Raw genomic sequence first — 19,204 nt, forward strand, 5'->3', positions numbered from 1 at the left:
AACCTGCTGGTCCAGCCTGTCTTCCTCTCTTAGGTCACTGGGTCCCATACAGTGAGTTGTGATTTTACCTGGCTACGTGTAGTTGCGTTCTCTTAGGATATGTGCGGGTCAGGCTGTTAAACTCTCAAGCGATGGCACATGGGCAGGCTGCGGAAGACTCAAGAGCTTCTGCTTCTGAGGGCCACTTACGTTGGTGCAGAAGCCTCTCTGCTGTGGTTCTGAGTGCAAAGTCGAGTTGGCTCCCAACAGCGAGGGGGAGCGATTCAGTCTACCAGTACAGCCCGTTTAGGTCGACACGGTTCTGCAGGATCAGGCAGCCCCTCCCCCATCACAGGGGCTCACGCAGTGAGGTTGACGGGGGTTCGTCTCAGCATTCAGAGTGAGTATTTTGTAAAGTGATGACTGTGCTCCATAGTCTTACTGAGCATGTTGTCATGATCTCACTTCTTCAAATCTTACAGGTTCATTAGAAACAAAGACTCTTCTGTGAGCCTTTCTCGACCAAGAAACATGTGCCAGGCATCATTCTAGATGGGTTGGAAACACGAGACAAAAATTCTTCCCTATTAAAGCTGCTGCATCAGGAGCTGGGGGCTCATTTCGTATAGACTCATACCCAAGATTACGACATCCAAGTCCAGGGTGGAGCCGCTCTGTGGTCCAACAGTTTAAAAACCTAGCTGCTGCTTCCCTGTGAACGGTAGCTGTTGACCTGCACCAGGTTATGCTAGCTTCACTACAGAACCTGTGATATGCAAACATACTTTTCCTCATCTAGCAGTGGCTAAGTCTGTGTGTGAGCTTTTGAGCTGCTCAGCAGTTCTGCGATCTTGGCCGAGTTACTTAACTTATTGTTATCTCAGTGTGTCTACTTTGGAAAGCGGGGGAGAACATTATGGTCATTATAGGACTGCCGTATGGATTACATGAATTCACTTACAGAGAGCAGTCGTGCCTGGCACGTTAGCAGGTGCTTACCAGCATGCTTCATATTTAATGCCAGTTCCTGTAACACACCTGACATCACAGGTCACTCATTGTCACAGCGGCACCTCTGATAGCCAGGTGCACCTTCTACTGGTGACAGACTGTAGCTCTGTGGTGGGGCGTGTGTTGGGGGAAGACGTGTGTGACTTCTGTTTCCCGATGCCTAGCACTGAACCTGGCAGGCAGCAGGCACTCAATACGTGTTCGCTGAATGAATGGGAAAGGTGGTCAGAAATTCACTCCTCGATTGGCTAGGGTAAGAGAAGGGGGAAAAAAATCTCTACCATAAAAATGCCCAAATACAGTGGCTCGGCATCTTAATTTTTAGAAAAGACATTTCGCTAGGTTATCCCAGCAGCCCAGTCTAAGCGCCCGGCACGGACGTGAACAGGGGCCGACAGGAGGCTTGGAGAGGCACGGAGACCTCGCGAGGATGTCTGCAAACAGCGTCACAGTGGGGCAGATACTTCCAGGGTAGACAGACGTTATTTTGTTACTCTGGTGTCGTGGAGACCAAAGGGCTAGATGAGAAGAGGATAACAGCAGTTCTAAGTACCTCGGGGCAAACCTTACCCTGCTGGGCTGGACAGATGAACTGTGACAGATGGGAGGTCAGATAAAACAGTCTCCAAAAGGTCAAGGGAGGTGGGGCTGTCGTCCCAGCTGGCAAGACCGTGACCGGGCCTCGGAGGACATCCGCATGGACGGGCACTTGCTGGAAACTAGCTCCATGCTGCCCAGGGCTTGCTTTTTCATTAAATGAAAAACTGAATAGTTACCCAAGTAAGCGATTTTATTTTTATCACCATTATAACATTCAAATCAGATTACATGATAAAGTGAATCTATAAAATAATGCATTTTACTGCAATTTCCTGTTGCAGGAAGATCCCTTCCTGACCCTCTCCACAAACCTGGAGCACCTGTAACGAGTTTCTTGTCAAAGTGCAGTGGCGTCTTACTAGGCGCCGTGGTGTAGGAGAAATTTATCAGAAGGAAGTTTCAGTCACTTCATTGTTATTTTCTGCAACTTTCATTCTACTACAGCCGTAAATCTTCCGGTCTGAAAGACAAAAATCAACATTTATTTCTTCAAGAATCATATTTCATTTTCTCCTGCCTGATGAAGAAAGATTATTTTCCCAATTTAACACGAAAGTAACTGTTCATTGAGAAATAGCTACAAACGTTATATCTAAGTTTTTGGTGAAAAACACCAAAGCCAAATCCTTACAAACTAGAATGGTTAAGTGGCAATTCCCAAGTTGTTAGAGAGTACAGACATCACTTTGTACCTAGGAATGAATGTAACATAAAAACTTGAATTAATTCAATTTCTGTGTTCTATTTTAGAGTATTTTTTCATAAAGTCCTTTTCATAGGAAGGATTACTGAGACTTTTACAATCCATAGGAAGATATAGATTTACCTAGAAAAGGTGAATTCTAAATGAGTAATTTCCTAATTTATGTTACTTCATCATGTTAAATTTAATTTTAATTATATATAAATATATATACATAAAGTATATAAACACTAGCTCTTTGATATTTTAGTTATACACATATAACTGATCTTTTCCTCATTTATATATTTATAGGATTAATCATACCCAAAAGTTGCTTCTAGTGGTAGTATTAAAACAAAGAACATTTTCAGGGACATGTTAAATAAGAACAATGAAGAATAGAAAATTATAAAATGCAAAAAATTATAAAGTGTCCTGTTATCTTTTACATTGTGTATATGTAGGTGTTGAGCTCATACGAAATTTTCGGAAGAAAGTCAGTAATCAGTAAATGAAATAGATATTTTTAGAACAGCTGTAAAAATATTCGCTAGTTTGAGTTCCGTTAACAAGCAGATGAACTCTGTTTGCCCCGAAACAACTTTATCTAGTCCCATTCTACATTTACAGTATGCGTTCTTAAACAAAATACTCACAAGATAACGGACAGTCCAGCTATGAAGACCAACAGTCTAGCGGCCTAGTGAATGAACTATATTACAATTTCAAGTTATTCTTTAACCCAGAGGAGTCCAGGCACTGATCCGGGAAACCAGCCAAATATGCTGCACTGTATCAGTCACTCTATAACAACGAGAAGAGAAACTGCAGAATTTTGTCACTGTTTTTGAAATCTCTTTCTGAACATAAAAACTGTATCCAATCCTGGGAAAGACAGTTCGATATGATAGCTCCAAGTGGCTCCAAAGTGTACCCTTTCAGTCTTTGGTACGTGAACTCAAAACAATCAAGGTAGTAAGAGACACCCCGTACATTTAAAGAAACAAGTCCTCCTCCCGTCTAGCTGGTTCATGTAATACAACAGGGTGGCGGTGAGGCCATTGGAAAGCAATCCTCTAAGCTGATGTCCTAACAAAACGTCTCTGCAACTCCAGTCCAGATAATGAAATGTGCTCAGTTGGTCTAGCTGTTTTCACACCAAAGGTTAATTTATTAATTAACAATGAGATGACAGAAAGCACCGTTCCATGGAATTTAGAAGGAAAAGTAGAAGTGTGTGAAGGATGTAATCTGTAAGGAATGTAGGTAGTGGCCTGAAGGCAACAGGGGCCTAACTAAGCCCAAATATGTTTCAAGAAGATTTTGGGGGGAGAAAGTGAGAAGGGTGAAGCTGAGGGCTTTGTTCGGGCTGTAGCAGTGATGACGGAGAGGAAAGGACAGGTTCAGTATACAGGAAGCAGAAATGTAACGTGTTTCGGGGGAAGAGGGTGGGAAGGGAGAGGGAGGAGGGCTAGGGCCAGGCTGATGATGGCGGAGGAGCTACTGGAAAATGACGGTCCAAGGACGACTACTAATTTTCAGCTAGAAGAACGTGGTGAATGGCAAAGCTATTTATTTTTTCAGGGTCGGGAATACAAACAAAACCGATTCTGAAGGGAGGGATCTTGGTTTGGAGTATGACAAAATCTGGACACACAGGCAGCTAGTAATAAAGATGCAGACTGTGGGAGAGATGAGGCATGAGGAAGACACCTAAGAGTTGTTAGAGAGCACAGATTCCTTCTTCTCCATCCCACTGCCACGTATCCAGTGGCCCTGCTTCCGTATCTTTAATGGCCCTCCACTGCTGTGTGGAATTCAAACAGCTCTGAATGTAGCCTACAACCCTCCATGACTGGCCCCGGCTAAGCTCTCCGAGTCTTTCTTTCTACACGATTTCTCTTCGTTTCTGGTCCCATTACACTATTTGCTATTGCCAAATAAAAACGTTCACACATCTGGTTTTGGGTACTTGAGATTTCCTGTGCTTGGAATATGTCTTATCTTTTATCTGCTGGAAGGGACTGGGCTAATCCTTCAAAACCCACCTCAAAGCTCACATCTTCTGGGAAGCCCTCTGCAACTCTTCCTTTCTAATTCCGGCAGGGCTCTCTTCTCTGAGACTGCAAGAGGACCTCCCACACACTTCCATTACAGAGTTTTTGAAATAATACTCATCCTTACTTAGGAAAATAAATTTTGTCATTTATGTAACACATACTGAGTGCCTAACAGATGCGGTGAAGTACACTAACCACTCCACGTGGATCATCTCATTTTATCTTCCTCACTACATCGTGGGAAAGATGCTGTTATGAGCCCCACTTTATAGTCGACAAAACGAAAGCTTGGAGGGACCGAGTAACTTCTTTGGGGTCACACAGCTAGGAAGTGAATGGCGGGATGTAGTGCAGACCCTCTGACTCCAGCACCACAAGCACCGTTTTATTCTACATGACTCCTATGAGGCTGTCAGTTCCTTTAAAGGCTGGCTGCCCAGCCCCCGCGCCCCCCCAAACGTTGATCTTGCACTCTCAGTAATGAGCCACACCCAGCAGGCAGTGGCTGCTTGTAAGAAATGTCACCCTGTTTGAATGCTCATCCTTTCCTCTTTCTACTGACAAATGATCAGGATCTTTTGCAGAGACTCAAATTCAGAACACAGAAATGACAGAAGCCAACACATTTACATATCTTAAAAATGGGGACTTTTCTATAAAAAAAAAAAACTCTTCTTTTGCCTTCAGGAAAAATCTTTTGGGAGATTTTAGTTTTCATTCTGAAATGGTGGAAAAATCCCTTTGGCTTGTGAATGAAATGAAACATAAAGCTATAAAACACATGGTTTATGTTCCAGTTCAGTTAGAGACAATATTATGTGTCCCATTAAGATAATTTATTTTCTAAGGGAAAAAAGCATCTTAATTTCAGCTGCAGATCCATGAAATGGGGTATAACTTAAGTTTAATAAATCTCAAAAATATTAATTCTCCCTTAGGTCTTAAGAATATTTCTCAGTATAATGCTTATCCCAACAAAACATTTAATATTAAAATGTGAATAAAATTGGAACAGTGGAGTCATCTTAAAAACAATAGAAGGTCAGTTTGATTGAGTTTTAAAGCATTTACAGATTGAGTTTTAAAGCAGTTATTTAGAGTAAACCATTTCAGGAAATCTGGTGACATCACACATTCTTCGAATGAAAGATGTGAGCCGTACAGGTCACAGGGAAGCAGAGTGACAGTGCCTTTATACTCATTTCCCCAGGCGCTCGTACCACCAGCCTGATCAGAAAAGTCCAAGGGTGCTTTTATAAAAAACTAAACTCATAAAATTATTAAATAATTTTTCAATCAAATTATTGTTTCTTCAATTAAAATGAATAGGAATGGCTATATTCCATTATCTCTTTGAAATCCTAAACTCTATTGGCTAAGACTGTAAATGATTTGGTTTGGGTTGTTTAAGGAGAGATTGCTTTTTATTTTAACAACCAGTTCTAATCTGTTCATATGCAGAAGAATAATTTAGAATAGTTTCGAATGCCTAATTTGAGCAAAATTCGGCACTGGAAACACTGAGGCACACGGTTTAAGCCAGCGCTGAGCTGGTTGAGTGAGTGGGAAAGCTGGGATGTGAGCCCGCTGCCCCAAGGCCAGCTAGTAACTTCTGACTGTGAAGAGCAGCAAATTAAGTTAAATCTTGGAGGAAAATGCCACACGACTAGACTAGCATGAACTATGGAAAATCTCGAAGATGTCTAGCTCCTCATGGGTTTTGAAAAGGTAAAAATCCTTCTCCTTGTCTTTGATTAAGTTTCTGATCTGAAGCATAGTTAAAAATAGTTTTTTTCCGGGGTATTAATTTAACTAAAACTGGAAATCTGTAAATTTTGAGGATTGCCAGCTTTGTATCAGATGGCCTGCACTAAAGCTTAAATCCTCGCTCCCTTCTAGAGCTGCAGGCTGGACAGGACACGCACCACGTCCCCTTCCAGTGCTAAGGCTTCCAGCACCGGGAAACCCGTTTTTCTTTTAAGGAGCTGCATGGATTACCCACTAAACGCCCTACACCTAATGCTGCTTTCAGGAAAGACAATTCCAGGGCTGATCACGACGGTCCTCATACCTCCTCGCTTGCATGCTCGCCGCCTCTCTCCCTTACAGGCATGCTTCTAGCAGTACACTCTAAGAGCACTAGACACCGGGAACAAGGGTTTTCATTATAAACATCTGTTTTCAAGCATTTACTGATGCTGGAACTTTCCACACTTAGTTTCCCTACAAAGGTGAGGGTTTTGCTTAAAATAAAGCATTACAAATTTAATGGGTGAGGAATAAAAATACATTTCTTTTTTGATTTTGTTTTATCACTCTGTGGATAATGTAAGCAATTCGAGTTAAGTTTCCACAAACCTAGTTTTTCCTAAGAAGAGGTCCCCTACAGAATTTTGTAAAAATGAAAATAGAAAGAATCTGAAATGATCCAAGTTTTATTTTTAACCTACATAATGAAAAATTTCCATTACAGTGCCAGCGTTCTAATTTCCACGATTATTATGGTTTTGTAATGTGCTGGCAAAGCGCAATGACTATGGAAATAATTATCAACAGTATTAAAATAAGTTGACCATTTGAAAACTACAGTCACAGGCAAGTGAATTGTGAAAAAAGGATAGTGCTATTGTTTTTTTCTTTGAGAAACAAATTCTGAGTGTACCCTACAATCACCACTTACTCAGGGCAAACACACATCTACTCTGTACTGTCAAGAAACACAAAGTATAACTTCACAACATATGGTAACACAATTTATGTGTCCATAAAGTGTAAAAAGTACTACTATATCAAGTTCATGTACTAATTTAATACTTCTAATGAGAAAAAGGCTTTTCAAGAAAATATTTATAGTTATCTCAGAAAAAAAAATCAGTTTTTATCTTTCTTGTTTACTATTGTTTTAAAAATGACTAAACAACTAGCATTAAAAAAAATCACATAAGCTGAAATTAGGCCTGAAAGAATACAACTTTTATAAGTGATTTAAAATACTTTAAATGAAATCCTACAGTGTAGCTTTTAATTAAGATTAACACAACCTTGTCTATGACCTACTGAATTCAGACCTTAGTTTGACAATTGTTATTGTAGCTCAAAAGCTTTTAGCCTCTTCCAGACAAGAAAAAGCTAAAGGAGTTCATCACCACCAACCCAATATTTTAAGATATGTTAGAGGCTTTTTAAGAATAAGAGAAAAAAAAGACAAAAAATATGAATAATAAAATGGCAATAACTACATATCTATCAACAATTACTTTAAATATAAATGAATTAAATGCTCCAAGCAAAAGACATAGGGTGGCTGAATAGATAAGAATATAAGACCCTTACAAAGGCTGCTGCCAATAATATTCACTTCAGGTTGAAAGACACACAGAGACTGAAAGGGATGAAAAAAGAGATTTCATGAAAATGGAAACAAGATAAAAAAAATCTGGGGTAGCAATACTCATACCAGACAATAAAGGCTTTAAAACAAAGGCTATAACAAGAGACAAAGAAGCACCTAGTAATTCTACTTCTGGGTATTTATCCGAAGAAACCCAACACACTAATTTGAGAAGACATATGCATCCATATGTTCACTTCAGCATTATTTACAGTAGTCAACATATGAAAGTGACCGAGGTGTCCATCAGTGGATGAGTGGATAAAGAAGAGGTGGTACATACGCACAAGGGAGTATCACTCAGCCATATGGAATGAAATCTTGCCATCTGCAACAACATGGATGGGCCTAGAGGGTATTATGCTAAGTGAAATAAGTCAGAAAGACAAATACGATATCATTTCACTTATATGTGAAATCTAAAAAAATAAATGAACAACAACAAAAAAGAAACAAACTCATAGATGCAGAGAGCATTTTGATGGAGATGGTTAGAGGGAAGAGTTAAAAAAAAAAAGGACGTATTTAAGAAGTACGAATTATAAATTGGTAGTTTCAAAATAGTCATGGAGATGTTAAGTATAGCATAGAAATATAGTCAATAATATTGTAATAACTTGTATCAGATGGGTACTAGATGTATCAGGGTGATCACTTTGTAAGTTGTATAAATGTCTAATCACTAAGTTACACACCTGAAATTAATATAATGTATGTGAACTGTAACTGAAAAATAAATTTTTTAAAAAATTTTTTGCCTCTAATAGAAAAGAATAAACTTACATTTAACTAAGAGCTAATGATAGTTCCAATTATAAGATATACATTTTTAGATTATAAACATATTTTAAGTTTATTGCCATGGAAACAAAAACCAAAGCAAGCTATTTTTGTGTCTGTTTATTTATGGTGCAATACAGGTACATCTGTTTCAGTCAAGTCTCTGCAGATTCACCATTAGATCTACCTTGGATAAACCTCAGTTGCTGCATTCCGAAGAAAGATTATATTCTTGGCTTAGCTATTTAGGGTGGAACAAAAGCATATTTTAAGCAGGTTTCTTCTCTAAAAGGAGAAACTTTTTTTTTTCATGAAAGCAAATCTACCTGAGAAATCTCATTTTCAATGAATTACGCTGCATGGTACATCAAATATTTTAATTCTAATGCTAACGTATATAATATTTAATGCCAAAACTTATGACATAGCAAACAACTAAAATGGCACAGTCCATTAAGGTAGTCGCTAGCCACATAAGGCTACTGAAATTTAAGTGAATTAAAATTACATGAAATTAAATCTTCAGTTCCTCAGTCATACTAGCTCAGTGGAAATACTCAAGAGCTACATGTTGACAGGAACTACATGCATTCCAGGGTAATAAAAACTAACTAGACTTGATGTCAACTCTACTGTGCAGAATAATGAAATGCCGAACGATTTATGTTAAATAATTAGTACATTTATATCATGATATATCTTCATATCCTCAAATGTCAATAAATGTATGCGCACATTATTATTTTGGGAATATAAGTTAACACGTTGTGTGGCTACTTGTGAGGAAAGATCATAACCTTAATAGCATAAAGAAAAGTCTAGTATCTAATGCATACTCTTGCCATAGGGATATCTGGAATGAAAAGAAAGGGTAAGAAAATCCACTCCCAGAGTATGACTTAAAAAAAAAAGCATCAATGACTTTAAGTTTGTCTAAAAGTCTGTTTAAAAATAATTACAGGGAATGTTTCTAATTCCATTAATATAATAAAGGCACTCAGTCACCTTTTGTTTTAAATGAACGAGAAATCAGTTAAATGCTCATTTTTAATAGTACTCTATGATAACATTAAATAAAATCTGTGAATGGTTATATAACTACACTGCCTGGTTTAAGTGATTTATAATATACTTTAGAACAGTCATGATTTATAACTAACTCTAAGTGCATAATATGTGTTTGGTCACATACTTGATGAAATAGCACCTTTGGCATTTCTAGTTAAAAAAAAGTACCACACCCCTATTGGTTAGCTATATAAATTTATTTAAGATGATGTCTCTATAAGACAATCATGCATGACATATGTAGATTTACAGAACTTTGTACAGCATGGTAACCCACCAAAACTTCAAGGACTTCTTAAAATGTTTTTAAGACATAACTTATTAAAGCAGACAATCTACGGACTACATACGACTTAAGTACATTTACGTAAGATGCTCCAAGAGGCAACAAGCAGCACTCCAGCAGAGTGGTTAGAACTGTGACCCACGAGCTAGGACTAAATAACTGAAACTGAATGAAATAACTGCTTTAATCTGGTGTGTGCCCTAGTGCCTAATACAGGGTCATGCGGAAGAAGTAGCTAATATGTATTTGCTGAATAAGTTAATTAATGAAGCACTTTGCATCTGTGAAAAGAACACAGGCTTTGCAATCAGCATAGGTTCGAATCCAGGTACAAACTTGGCTTACTCTTAAAAATAGGAATAATATATTTATCTTATAGGCCTGTGGAGAGAGTTAGGTAAAATGCATGTAAACCACTAAGCACAGCCTTGGGCAACAAGAAAGTACCTAGTAAATGATCACTGATAATACTGTTTTGCTCACCATTGGCAGGTTTACTAAAGTAGAACCTTGACACTAGTCAGCAGAGTTAAATGGATGTAAACAATATACCCTAAGGACTTCTCCTGTGTGAAAAGAGTCTGAAGGAAGATATATAAACACATATATAAGCAATAACGAAAGAAAGAGTCCATGATTAGATTCCTAGACATAAGCCAATCCTGGGAAGGCTGATACTTTTATGAACCTATCTAGCTCAAGAGCCAATGAAGCAACACAATTTTCAGAGTACAGTGGGCAGTATCTGTAGGAAGATTATATGTCTTGTGTAGGTCAAGCACAATGTGGATCTGTAGTTCGCTCTAGACTTATTGTGTAAATTCTGCAAATGTTTCTGAGGCCCTATCATGTGAAGTACTGCTTTATGCACTGGGGACGCAATGATGATAAGATGCAGTCCTTGCTCTTGAGATAAATGTGCTAACGACAGAGTCACAGAGCGAGTGCTATCACAGAAGACGGCTGGGCACTTAGTCTAGTCTTGATAGTTAGGCAAGGCGTCTTAAAGGAGATGACATCTGAACTAAGGTCTAAAGAATGAGTAAGAGTTATCCCAGATGATAAAGGTGATAGACTTTTTTCATGCAGAAGTAATAGCAGAACAAAGGCCAAGGAGAGTTAAACTGCATAAAAAGGTGCCAGTTTTAAACAGCCTGCTATTCCTCGAACACCGCAGTAGAGTGGGAAGAATTTAAGCTGAAGAGAGAGAGAGGAGCCAGGTCATGGAGAGCCTGGCGGGCCAGGCGATGAAGCCTGGAAACTATTAGATGAGAGAGAGTATGTCAAAGCTAAGCAGCTTTCCAGACCTTAGGTCAAAGGGACTGTACAGAAGAGAGGAAAAAGTATTTTGTTATTCTATTTAAATCAAGGCTATCTATAAGTATCCAGAATCGGTGACTTCTCGTTAGACAATATTCTTGACTTAGTGATGCAAGCTGGAAAATGGAGAATCACTTTGTTTTAAGTAACGACAATTCATTATCATTCCAAGAGACTACAATCAATCCAAGTAAGGTCATCCCGAACAAAATGCCTGACAATTACAGGCATCTATGAACACACCTACACTTACCTAGCAAGGTCTTAAGACTTAGAGACTGGTTTTACCAGCTACTAGAGTTTATTTGCAGGTAGAAGCTGCAGAGTATCCAAGGAATTAAAAAAAGTCCACTCTTTCCACTTCTAGGATCTTACCATTTGATTAAGGAAAGAGATGAGAAAGAGATATAGACTTACGGAGACCACACTCTTGGGAAAGCCTCTATGTCTTCCTGTGTGTACTCGTCTAGACGTTTCGGTACTTTCCGTGGTTGAGGAAGCTCTTCCACTAAATTCTTAAGAATGTCTTCCGGTATATCCTGGGTTAAATAAAAATTTAGACTTAATTTTCTTAAAATATATCCATCAGTAATTAGTAATACTTTGTAACTATTAAAAACTAAACAAAAGCAATATTTATAAAATGAGAAGAATGATATAAGCTTTGGGAAAATCCCTAAAAGTACATTAGACCAACGATATAAGTAACCTCATTATAGCAATACACTTCCTACTTTAATCTTGACAAATATATTTTTCATGATAAATTAGATGTCTTCAATTTTGGCAACTATTTAGACACTAAATTCTATTTTTTTCCCCCTAAATACTGTTTAATTTATTCCTCTCCTTTCACACTGCCTTGGCTCATTCTCGTGATTTTTTTATCCGAAGAGTGTGTGTACTGACTGGGTCTACTGCTTTCAATCCACACTCCATGTCGTTGCCAGAAAAAACTTTCAAAAATGAAAATCTGCTGGCTCTTTGGGTCGTTTAGCCAACAAACATTTATTGAACTCCTTCAATGAACCAGGAGTTGTGCTAGGGGCTGAGCATATAAAGGAAACTCGATCAGGGCCTCTAATGGCTTGCAATTTTTAAAGTCACTCCTCGACCCGTGTCCTCACTTCTAGGCCACCTCTCCGACCTCGCTTCTCTTCACACGCCCCTGGCTTCTGGGTTATCAGCCTCCTTAGCTTTCATGCACTGGTCTACACTGACGTTCTGGTGGCTTGATTAATGGTATTCCCCCCGCCCAGAATGACTTTCCCCGGCTATATATCCAAATGTTCAGAAAAATGAAAAGAAAAGTAAAATGCAAAAAAAGTCGGAATTTGGGTAATAAAAAGCAAACTAAAGAGTAAAGCATGTATGGGAGAGATAGGTGAAAAGAAGAACAGGAACTAAATAAAGAGCATGAGTAACCATAAGAATTAACATTTGTAGTATGCTCATGATAAAGACATAAGAACAAGAATTGTATTGCAAGTCTGGATAAGTCAATTTTTGAGATTATTGAAATAAGGATAAAATATTAATATGGATATATTCACGGGGATAGTAAATATAATTCCCCCTTTCCATTATAGTGTGTTCCTAGAAATTTTCAAAAAAAGATTAGTATATAGTAAATTACAATTCTTCTCAGAGAACATGTAATTGGGAATCAAATATCTTGGCAAGGGCATGGCATCAACTAAGTCATTGTTGTGACCAAGCAGTGTGACTCAATAATCAAAATACAATTCTAAAACAGCTTTAAAGAATCAGTGTTTTGTATTTTAAGCTTGTTTCTAAAACTTAACATGGCAAAATTGTAATATTTTTTAAAAAGTAAGTTGGCTTTTTAAAATTATGGGTTGGATAGGCTGTCTCTATCAACATATACAAAATATACTACTGACAATGTGTCTTTGTCACTGACAAACATTTTAAAAATATTTAACATCCCTTCCTCAATATATTCAAATCTGCAGGTGTAATTATACATATACAGAACAAGCAGAGAATGCCTGGGCATATGAAACATTATTACATGATTCTTATTTTTTACTTCCTGAAGAAGCCCACCTGCTAATGTGATATTTTTTAAATTTATGAATATTTCGTACTTCTTTGGGAAGCCATTAAAAAATAAAATTCACAAAGATAATTTCAAAAGTTGCGAAGTTCTCAGTCAGTATAGAATATATGGAATATAGTGGGTTTATGGTAAATGTTTGCCAAGTTGAATAGAATTTTGACTGAAAGGAGTTTATTAAATTTCTCTACTATTAGAGGATTTCACTGAAAGAATAGACAAAATCAATGCAAAATGAGGGATAAAAGTTGTAATTGGGTATTACATATGAAATCCGGAAGAGGGGAAAGTGCCTCCTTTAACCTGTGCACAGAGAAGGTAACCCTGAAATGTTAACTGAATGCGTTTATGGAGATTTAAGAGCCCTCTGAACAGAGCAGGTGGTTAACCTAAGAGGGAAATAAGGAAAAAATTAAGAGTTTAAAAAAGGAACACAGTAAGTGATCATTTGTTATTAGTTTTCTATATTTTTAAAGAAATTTCTGTTCTACAGAGAAGTTATGAGAATACAGTGAACCCTCATCTACCCTTCACCTACATTTACCAATCATTAAAATACGACACATTTACTTTCTTTTTATCTGTACACATTTATATACTTTCTTTTTGGCTGAACCATTTGAGAGTAATTTGCAAATATTTCACGCCTAAATGTTTCAGCTCATATCTCCTAAATATAAAGACTGTCTCCTACATACACATTACAAATTCATGTTCAGGAAAATTAGCACTGATAGGATGAACACTTTTTATCTAATATACAACCTATTTTCAAATTTCTCAAACTGGACTAATGTCTTAAATCTTTTTCTTGGTCCAAGATCCAGTCAAAGATGAGCTGCTGCATTATATTATGTTGTTTAACATCCATCATATGTTCTTTAGTCTCCTTTAATCTGAAGAGTTCCCTTCCTTTTACTCTTTCATGAAATTAACATTTTTTAAAAGTTGAGGCCAATTATTTTGCAGAATGTCTTTTTATTTGTATTTGTATTTGTTTCCTCATGATTAGATTCAAGTGAAACATTCTGGCAGGATGCTATACAGTTTACGTTGGTCCTTTAGTGCTTCATTCATAGCAGGAGACACACGATGTCAGTTGTCCCATACTGATGACACGTTTGATCTCTTGGTTATGGTTGGTGTCGACCAGATGGCTTTAATGTAAAACTATCTTCCCCCTTTCAAATCTCTTAAGTATTCTGTGGCACAATGTTTTGAAACTGTGACCATCTTGTTATATAATCGTTTATCTGATGACTATAGAATATGCTGATAATGGTCGTTTTTCTAATTCAGTATTATCTCTACATTTTTTTAGATGACATTCTTCTCTAAAGAAGAGCTTTTCCTTTTCCAGAAAGAAGGAAAATTATAATAAGTTAAAAATAATTTTTAGACAATTATCATGGGCTCATAGATTTCTGTTTTCTATCCAATGTAGTCCATTATTATAACTCTCCATTTTAAGGCAAATACAGTCCCATATTTGGTCATTGGGCACCAATTCAAACTGCTTCCCACTTTCTCTTGACAATTCTATTGGTTTATGAGCACTGCCTTACTGCTTGGTCCTTACTATTGCACTTTCTGCATCAGTACACCCCATAATAACTCTGTTCTTTCTCTGTGCCAGACCCAGAATCAACCATTTCTCTAAGGAAAACCAGGTTCCTTTTAGCAGAGACTAGCGCTTATAAATAAGACCTGGGAGCTAGTTGTGCTTGCTTCTCTTCTTGCTGTATTACATTTTATGAATATACAAAACCTTATGATAAAATAGTTAAAAGTAAAAAAGTAAATAATATAAAAGGTATTCTCTAAAAAAAAAAAAAAACCTCATTCTCTTCTATATTTCATTCTATATTTTTCCACTTAACAATATGTCCTGGAAAAACATTATCAAATAATATTTGTCATTCTATTTTTATAACTGCACAGTACTCACTAAATGGATATAACATAGTTTATTCCATTTTGTATGAATAAGTACTTATTTATTTCTATTATTTTACTATTATAAATAATGTAGAAACAATAATTGTGTATATTTTCAGACCACATTGCTATAAATGAGATTTCTGGATAAAGTATGAATCTCCTTACATATGTATTTTGTTAAATATTACCTAATTACCAGATTCCTTATGGGCTGCAGCATTTTGTACTTCCACGAGCAATGCATGAGTGCCTGTTTCTCAACAGCCCTGACGATAAAATGCGTTGTCAAGCTTTTAGATATTTAACAATCTATTCTTGGGGGAATGGGCTCATTTATTTTATAGTCTGAAATTATTTAAGTAATTTACTGTTTAACTAAACTACCGTGAATACTTAAAACACTCACACTCAAACCTGACTACTTTATAATTGGGACAAATATTGTTTTTGTGTCCTTTAGAAAGTATGGTTTCCAAAAAATGTGACAGTACAATCAGAAACAGGAGTTTTTAAATTCTTGGGATTTCATGAAGATCATTTAATTTTAGATGATGAGACTGCTCCCGTACCTGGAACCTCAAGGTAAAGTGAATAGTGAAAAATTATTTTACTCATCCATGTAAACAAAGGTAAAAGCATGAATAATTTACTCATGTGCTGTTTGAGTGGCTTGATAGTTGATATAATTTGATATTTTGGAATGAATTTCTACATGATTCCTCTGCTAGGAACTATAATGACAATCATCACCATGAAATGATAGAAACTAGCACTTCCTGTGCCAGGCCCTGATCAAAGTACTCAATAACAAATGTTATTTCATTTAACCCTTATGTAGTAGGTAGTATTATTACACTCGTCTCACAGATGAGAAAACAGAGATAATAAGTAACTAATCCATGGACATAAAGTCAGTAAATGGTAGGGCATGGATTCTAATCCTGTCTAATTCCAGAGCCTGCACTCGACTATGTTATTATAGAATCTTTCTCTAGTGTTTCATTATATTATACTAAAGATAAAAGCTAAGTACTTAAAATAGTTTAATATTAATAACAGGAGCTCTGATCATAGATCCTTGTTTTAAAAAAAGCAGATATTAAAGTGAAAAAAACTGGAGCTTACAGAATTTCAATTTTTAGTCCAATGATAGTTTACTTTATGATTAAAAATAAGAACAGTTGTTATTATGGTGTGTTCACTATCAAATATAGAAAATATTTCAGAGGTTGACATGAAATTATTAAAAATAAGTCTATGGCAATTATTTCAAAAGAACATACAGTATTTAATTGAACATTTAGGAAAAGCATCATTACCAATGACCGCTGACTTACCTCGTCTGGGAAAAGATGCAACCTCTGCATCATAGTTCTTCTGTGAAGGTTTTTAGGTAGCATGCCATAAATAGCTAGTTTTACAATCTGAAAAACACATATACATAGGACTCAATAAAAAGAAAACATGATGCGACACGAAGAAGGCAAACATAATTAGAGACAGTGATGAAAACAAGTGGGCTAAGACTCAACATGAAAGGCAAGAAATGGAGACCTAAGTAGATACGTGGCAGCAACAGAAAAGGAATTTTTATTATTTTGTGTAGTATTATTTTCTTTAGGCTCTATTTATTTTTCTTTAGGACAAAAAAAAAAGATTAAAAATAATCTATACATGTGCCCATTTTAGCTAGACTAAGAAGAGATTCTCTAAGCTTTCACAAGGACTTGTGGCTCAAATAATCTATCACAGTGAATATAGCAGAGCCTAGAGAGGCCTGAAGCCTGTGTCTTCCAGGTGGGAGATCAGGCTTCCAATGCAAACACTGAGCCCGACCGTGCAGCCAGGAGACCGGCTCCACGGGGCCCAGATCTCCAACGGGTACTGGTTAGCAGTCACTGAAAACTTACTATGCACACAGTGCTCAGTGCATTACGGTCATCGTCTTGTTTAGTGCTGAGTCTCACTTCGCAGATGAGGAAACGGATTTAGTGAGGTCACAGAGCTCCCCCAACACCATGTATCTGATAAGTGGCAGTGCGGAAAAACTCGAACCAGGCAGTCTAACTCTCAGAACAGACATACAGCACATGCAATCGCATCTCTACTGCGTTTCTCTTCATAAACTTACCAAGAAGATGAGTCCCTTCTCTCTACCATTCCCGTTCCCAACACGGCAAACCTTTCCATGGTTTACTTTTTCCCTTTTAAGGTTATTGTCATGGTTGGCTTTAATGTATTTTATGTATGTTTTGCCAAGAGAAAGTCTGTGCTCCATGATATCCTAGAGGGCCTCCCGGGACACAGTTAGTGTATGCAAATATACCGTGAGTTCTTCAAAAAAACTACTGACAGAGACATGTGGAGTGTTACACAGATTTTTATCATCTGTACTCATATTTCAAGGATATAATTTGACATGTATTCAAGCTAAATGCACTAAAACATCACATGTTAGAACAGGGTTTCACTGTGAGAAGATTTCCTATTCCTTTTATTTTCTTATCAAATCAGAGTAAAAAACCTTACTATGTATACAAGCTAATGACATCCATATATACTTTCTATCTATTTTCTAGGTTAGTGCTATTGATACTTTATGTTCTGGAAACCTTACTTAAATATAGATTTGTATTACTAAAAGCAACTGAAAATTCAGTTCATCACACAAGCCACGTTTTATGCAGTCAATTGTCACATGTGGCTAATGGTACATATTTGACAGTGCAGAGAGAATATTTCTATCATGATAGAAATTTCTAAAGGACAACACTAATCTAGATCTTAGTGTTTAAAATTTTTAATGTTTTAAAAGTCAAGTAAAAACTAACAATGTTAAGACTACTCAGCATTTTTTCTGGATAAACAAGTCATATTCTCTGAAAATCATCCTTTTAGCAATTTTATTCTATTAGTAGGGTTACATGGCATTTGGTTTTCATGTTTTTAAAAAATTTAGTTGTATTTACTTGAATTAACAAGCTGGTAGTTTTAGAATTTGCCCTATTAAAAATGCAAACAACACTCAAATTAGGAAAAGCTAGAAAAATGTGACAATGTTATATAGTGACAGGGGAGAGAAAAAGACAGACAGATAAACATATATGCCCCCAAAATAAATGCAGATGAAACATGTAAGGACACACTTTTAAAGAAACTAAAATATATGACAGAGATAAAGGACATAAGGAAAAGGCTGAATCAATATCTTCATTTGAGTTTTAGAATTAATGACCTTCTGTGAATTATAAAAATATTTAGAAATATTTAATAACCTATTAATAACTATTGAAATGCACTAATTAATGTATCTTACAAGTAATATTCCAAGATTGTACTAATATTAGAAGAATGCATTATGAAACAAATTCTCATACAGGCCACATCACCAAGTACTGATTAGCAAATTATGTCTGTGGCAGAAGACTCACTGCTCCAGAGACACACTTAGTGGAAGTAAAATCACTGACCTCTTCCTTAACAAGCTATTTTTTTTAAAACACAAAGTCAAAATTAACACTTAGAAAAATATTAAGATCTTTTGATGATGTAATAATTTAAATGAATGTAACTCTGAAATATTTTCTAAGCCTTCTGTCAAACATTTTTTAATGCATTTCTATCTTTGTTTCTTAAAAAAATAATTTGAAACAATTTTACTACATTTTTTAACCAATGTAACCACAAATTTAACCAACGCCAAATTCTTAACATCAAAAAGTTGGACTATACTGCCTCCTAGTGTACAGTGAGCATGTGTAAATAAACAACAAAATTTTATATTTAAAAACTTTAAAAAAAACTATAATCTGTTATAACAACTATGGTATATAGTACCAGCAGCCCTTACTTTTTAATACCATTATATACAATCTATATTCATTCAAAATAGGATACTTCATTTGAACTATAATAGTTTAAAAACATGTTATGAAACAATGTAAATATTAAGAAGCAATCTCCGAGTATGTTTTTGTATAACAGATGTGATAAAATGTAAAAA

The 19,204-nt window shown here is 36.3% G+C and overlaps 1 protein-coding gene across 1 annotated transcript in view; it reads right to left on the reverse strand.

Annotated features, from left to right (window-relative positions):
• Nucleotides 1–1,762: 1,762 nt before the first annotated feature.
• The window catches only part of MRPL13 (mitochondrial ribosomal protein L13), a 32,228-nt gene continuing 14,786 nt past the window's right edge, over nucleotides 1,763–19,204 (reverse strand). The window contains exons 5-7 of the mRNA XM_016156596.2: nucleotides 16,539–16,625; nucleotides 11,598–11,719; nucleotides 1,763–2,050 (exon numbers count right to left, since the gene is read on the reverse strand). Coding sequence (XP_016012082.1) covers nucleotides 2,029–2,050; nucleotides 11,598–11,719; nucleotides 16,539–16,625 — 231 coding nt within the window. The 3' untranslated portion in view covers nucleotides 1,763–2,028. The remainder of the gene's footprint in view (nucleotides 2,051–11,597; nucleotides 11,720–16,538; nucleotides 16,626–19,204) is intronic.

This window comes from Rousettus aegyptiacus, unplaced genomic scaffold, assembly GCF_014176215.1.
Source record: "Rousettus aegyptiacus isolate mRouAeg1 unplaced genomic scaffold, mRouAeg1.p scaffold_m13_p_15, whole genome shotgun sequence".
In the NCBI taxonomy this organism is placed as follows: Eukaryota; Metazoa; Chordata; class Mammalia; order Chiroptera; family Pteropodidae; genus Rousettus; species Rousettus aegyptiacus.